This window comes from Dermacentor silvarum, chromosome 3, assembly GCF_013339745.2.
Source record: "Dermacentor silvarum isolate Dsil-2018 chromosome 3, BIME_Dsil_1.4, whole genome shotgun sequence".
NCBI lineage: Eukaryota > Metazoa > Arthropoda > Arachnida > Ixodida > Ixodidae > Dermacentor > Dermacentor silvarum.
The window spans coordinates 119,570,073-119,575,382 of NC_051156.1; the positions used below are offsets into that span (position 1 = coordinate 119,570,073).

The 5,310-nt window shown below is 52.6% G+C and overlaps 1 protein-coding gene across 1 annotated transcript; it reads left to right on the forward strand.

Annotated features, from left to right (window-relative positions):
• The first annotated feature begins 798 nt into the window (after positions 1–798).
• LOC119444717 (uncharacterized) lies at positions 799–4,300 on the forward strand. The gene is made up of 3 exons (XM_049664716.1): positions 799–1,168; positions 1,897–3,434; positions 4,148–4,300. The coding sequence occupies exons 1-3, from the start codon at positions 799–801 to the stop codon at positions 4,298–4,300; spliced, it is 2,061 nt and encodes a 686-aa protein (XP_049520673.1).
• Positions 4,301–5,310: the final 1,010 nt, after the last annotated feature.

Here is a 5,310-nt window from a genome sequence, read left to right on the forward strand (position 1 = left end):
TAACCTGTTCCTTGATGCACTGAAAATATCAACATTACATATTTGCTTTGCATTGCAGACGTGGACTTTGTGACGAGGCTACGTGGAACCGCAGCATGTGGAAGTCATTCGGAATCGGTGGTAAGGGATCGCACACTTAACCTGTTACTTGATGCACTGAAAATATCAACATTACATATTTGCTTTGCAGACGTGGACTTTGTGACGAGGCTACGTGGAACCGCAGCATGTGGAAGTCATTCGGAATCAGTGGTAAGGGATCGCATACTTAACCTGTTACTTGATGCACTGAAAATATCAACATTACATATTTTCTTTGCAGACGTGGACTTTTTGACGAGGCTACGTGGAACCGCAGCATGTGGTAGTCATTCGGAATCGGTGGTAAGGGATCGCACACTTAACCTGTTACTTGATGCACTGAAAATATCAACATTACATATGTGTGCGCTTCTGGTGTGCGTGGCGCTCATAGATGGCGCCAGTTCCGTGCGAGTGGGGCCGGCCGGCGGTTTCGGCGGCCGTGTAACTTGAACCCGGAGTACCCGGAGTGCCCGGAGTGAACCCCCTCCTGTGCGCGTGGGTGTGCGCGGGAAAGAAGGGCAGAAGAGGGACGGCTATGCACCGAGCGAGACGCCGCATTCCAGTCTCCCCGTCTTACTTTTACCTAAATAAATGTTGTTTTCGTTAAAGTAACCGCTGTTCCAGTTTCCCTTTATCTCCGAAAAGCGTATTTAACACTTCAGAAGTGGGATAGCGTACGCCCAGAACGTAAGAAGTCAACCATCGAGCCCTACCATGCCTGTCACTCGCAACGGAACATCTTCGACGGCTCCGACAAGCGAAGAAGATGGCGAACGGCGGAGCACCGACGGCGGGGAAGGCAGCACAAGCCGAGGCGTGCCTGACAGCGCATCGACCAGCGGCACCACTTCGACAGCCGCACCAATGTTTGACATGTCGGCAGTCCTTCAAGCCACAGTGCAAGCAGCAGTGAGGGAAGCAATCAACGGGATCGTGCACCTCCAGTCGCAACAGGCAGCGGCCATGACTGTAATCGGCGCGGGAGAGACGTCGCGCCTGGTCCCTTTGTTTGACCCTACTTCGTCGGACTCGCCAACAGTCGATGCGTGGATTCGACGGGTGGACGACCTAGCGGAAGTCTACTGTTGGTTGGACAGACTTGTAACTCTTGTAACGCGCTCGCAAGGTTGGATGGACCGGCGAAGATGTGGTACGATTGCCTCCAGTCTGTCAACAAAACCTGGCCTGAGTGGAAGGTGGAGCTCAAGCGTGCTTTCCCCACGACATCGGGAATGCAGCGACTTCACCGAGACATGGAGGACCGTATTTACAGGCGAGGTGAGCCCATCGAATCATACTACTATGACAAGTTGGCCAAAGCACGCCGTTGTAACCTCAGCGAAGAAACTTGCATTGAGTATCTTATAACCGGCCTCAATGATCAGGACTCCATCAGAGCCATCAGTACTCGCACGTACGATTCGCCGGAGGAGCTTCTCCAATGTCTGAAGCGTCTCGAAGAGCGCGTCGGAACCGTTAGCTCCCGGGATTCAAACCATTCGAAGGCGAGCGGAATTCGAAATCTTGCGGGTCACGGCAACAGGGGAAACCGAGCACCGGAAACGACCTTGAACGAGAGCCGACAGAACGCTCCGTCCGAACCGAGGAGGAAAACCCTCTCCAACGAAAAAGGAGGGCTGCAGTGTTTCAACTGCAACAAGTACGGCCATCTCTCTCTCAACTGCCCGAGTCCGCAGCGGAGGGCGAGGTGCGGCGTTTGCAACTGAATTGGACACGAAGCTCGAAACTGCAAAGAAAAGGAGAGCGGGCCGCACCTCTTTCAGAGCGTCGTAAATCTTGACATCCGTGCAGCGGACGCGGCCAACGAAAAATATTTCATACTTGCTAAAGCTAACGGTCACGACGTGAGAGCATATGTTGACCTCGGCAGCCAGTGCGTTACTATTCAACGAGAAGATGCAGGCCGAATCGGAGTCAAATGCACTGCGATAGACAAGCCGCTCACCATCGGAGGCTACGGATCAGGGCGCGTGACGCCGTGCGGGGAGGCAAACGTTAACCTCACAGTCAATCAAGCAACAGCTGACGTTCCCGTGCTGATCGTGCCGAATGAGTCACAAGCGATACCTCTCATCGTGGGACAGCCCTTCACCGAGCAACCTCACGTTACAATTGTACGGCGAGGGAACACTTTGAGGATCTTTGAGGAACAGAAGAACGTGGACGAAAGTGATGACACACTGCAGTCCATTGAAATTCCAGATCTTCCAAAACGCCCAGTGTGCCTTTGGGCCAGGGAATCCACAGTGGTTCCACCAAATTACGTTGGATTTGTTAAGCTCTACGTTACAGGTGGCGAGCCCAACGCGGATGTATTCGTGGAAGCCCAACTGAGGTGCCAAGAGGGGCGCGAACATTGTATTCCGCGTTGCGTCGTCAACGTCTATGAGGCGAACGAAACATGCATTCCCGTCATGAACGTATCACATCACGAACTCAGCATCAAAGCACACGAGTGGGTAGCGCGAGCGGAAATCTGCTACCTCGACGAAGAGCCAATGCGGGACGAGGGGCCAAGCTGCAGTGCCACTCAACCACGTCCAGTGGCGAACGTTAACTTCAAAACGGGCTCAAGCGTCACCCCGGAGCACCGTCAGAAACTCGGTCAACTCATCGACGAGTATCGTGACTGTTTTGCCGACAGCATTTCAGAGATTGGCCACACGAATGTAGCAGAAATGAAGATTGAGGCAACGACTGATGAACCTGTAAGGTTTCGCCCGTATCGCCTTTCTTTTGCGGATAGAGAGCACACGAAGGTGGTCATCGAAGAGCTAAAGCAAGCGGGCATCGTCGTTGACTCAAATTCAGACTATGCGAGTCCTATCCTCCTGGTGCGGAAAAAGACAGGAGAGCGACGACTTTGCGTGGACTACCGTGCGCTCAACCGAATGACGAAAAAGGACCGATACCCACTGCCGTTAATTGAAGATCAGCTCGACCATCTGCGAGGAAAATGTCTTTTCACGAGTCTCGACCTCGCATCGGGCTATTATCAGATTCCTATTGCAAAGGAGTCCCGACACAAGACTGCGTTCATCACACCCGATGGACATTACGAATTCACCCGTATGCCATTTGGTTTGGCCAACGGCCCGGCAGTATTTCAGAGAATGATCAACGCCGTTCTTGGTCCACTGCAATACACAGTGGCACTTGCATACATGGATGACATCTTGCTACCGACGATAACTGTGGAAGAAGGGCTCCAGGCACTGCGAATGATCTTAGATGTTCTCCGTGGAGCGGGACTGACCTTGCGATTGAGCAAGTGCTACTTCTTCTATGACCGAGTGGATTACCTTGGATACGACATTTCTGCGGAAGGCGTGAGACCAGGAAGTATGAAAATCCAATGCGTCGCCGATTTTCCAAAGTCCGCTGACGTACATCAACTGCGTCAATTTTGGGGTCTCACTAGCTACTTCAGAAAGTTTGTTCAGGCTTACGCTAGTATTGCAAAACCTCTGACCAGGTTGACGGCCAAGGATGAGCCCTGGGTATGGACCACGCCGCATTCGTCGAGCTCAAGAAACGGTTGGTTCAGAAGCCTGTCTTGGCACATTTTTCGTTCGAAGCGAAAACTTAAGTCCATACGGATGCCAGTAAGGATGGGCTCGGAGCAATACTGCTGCAAGAACAAGCGAGCAGAGAGTTTCATCCTGTTGTTTACGCTAGCCGACGAACGACAGAATGCGAAGAAAGGTACCACTCCTACGAGCTAGAAACGCTAGCAGTTGTGTGGGCCCTGGAAAAGTTTCGGACGTATTTCATCGGTCTGAAATTCATGGTAGTCACAGATTGCAATGCCGTGCGAGCAGCGTTGAGCAAGAGGGAACTCCTGCCACGAATCGGCAGATGGTGGCTTCGTCTTCAAGAGTTCGCCTTCGATATCGAGTATCGGAAGGGAACAACGATGGCGCACGTTGATGCGCTGAGTCGCTCACCATACGACCCTCCCGAGGAAACAGAGGTTGTCGGTGGCCTTCACGTCCTCGCAACATGAATTGATATCGACGACTGCCTCGCGATTGCTCAACAGAACGATAACGACATTCAACTACTAAAGGAGCGACTGAGCAGAAAGCAGCACCTGTCCAACGAAGACCGGCGCGTTCAAAGCGAATACCATCTCAGCAACGGCAAGGTGTTCAGAAAGGTGAATGAGGGCGATTCGGCGCCACGACTTCTTTGAGTGGTGCCAAGGCACGCGCGCTGGCGCGTGGTGAAAGCTTGCCACAACGACATCGGACACTTTGCTGTGGACAAAACAATGTCGAAATTGAAGGAAACGTACTGGTTTCCAGGCATGAAGCGCTATGTCAGACAATATATTGCCGCGTGCATCGAATGTCTCTTTCACAAGATTCCCGCTGGAAAGAGACCGGGCAAGCTGCACAGTATTGACAAAGGCGGCAAGCCCTTTCACATGATCCACATCGATCATCTCGGTCCGTTCGTGAGAAGCAAGTCCGGCAACGCCAACATACTGGTAGCCGTTGACGGCTTTACGAAGTTTGTGCTACTACGAGCAGTCCGGAACACATCAGCAGGACCGGCCGCCCAGTTTCTTCGCGATGTGGCTAGCATTTTTGGGCCACCAACCATGGTGATCACCGATCGCGGGACTGCCTTCACGAGCGCCAAATTCAAGGCAACCTGTGAATCCTTCAGCATCAAGCACGTGAAAAACGCCACTGCGACGCCACGAGCTAATGGTCAAGTCGAGCGATACAATCGCATGATTACCCCGGCGGTCGCATGCTTGACGAAGAACACGGACGGCAAAGACTGGGACATGACTTTACCTCAGGTGCAGTGGGGAATCAAAAATACGCTTCACCAAGCTACGAAGACCACACCGTTTGGGCTGCTTTAAGCCACGAAACATCAACGGCGACTGCGTGGATGACGCTCTTGCCAAGGAATTTGACGGCGAAATAGAGGCCAAGCGTACATCTGCGGCAGAGTGAATTCGCGAAGATCAACGGAAACAGCAGGCAAGGTATAACAAGAAGCGTTCGGGAGCGCCGACGTACGAGCCGGGAGATGTAGTTTTGGTCGAGCGAGAGCCGACAGCGTGTGGCGAGTCAAGAAAACTCAAGGAAAAATACCCAAAGGGCCGTACATCATTACGGAAAAACTTCCCAACGACCGATATCGCATCGGAACGCTGCCCAATACACGGCGCGGGAGGAAAGCATA

Coding starts and splice junctions, on each gene's coding strand:
- LOC119444717 (XM_049664716.1), top strand. CDS start 799: ATGCCTGTCACTCGCAACGGAACATCTTCGACGGCTCCGACAAGCGAA. Junction 1,169..1,896: donor CGACCTAGCGGAAGTCTACT/GTTGGTTGGACA, acceptor ACATCCGTGCAG/CGGACGCGGCCAACGAAAAA. Junction 3,435..4,147: donor ACGACATTTCTGCGGAAGGC/GTGAGACCAGGA, acceptor ATTGCTCAACAG/AACGATAACGACATTCAACT.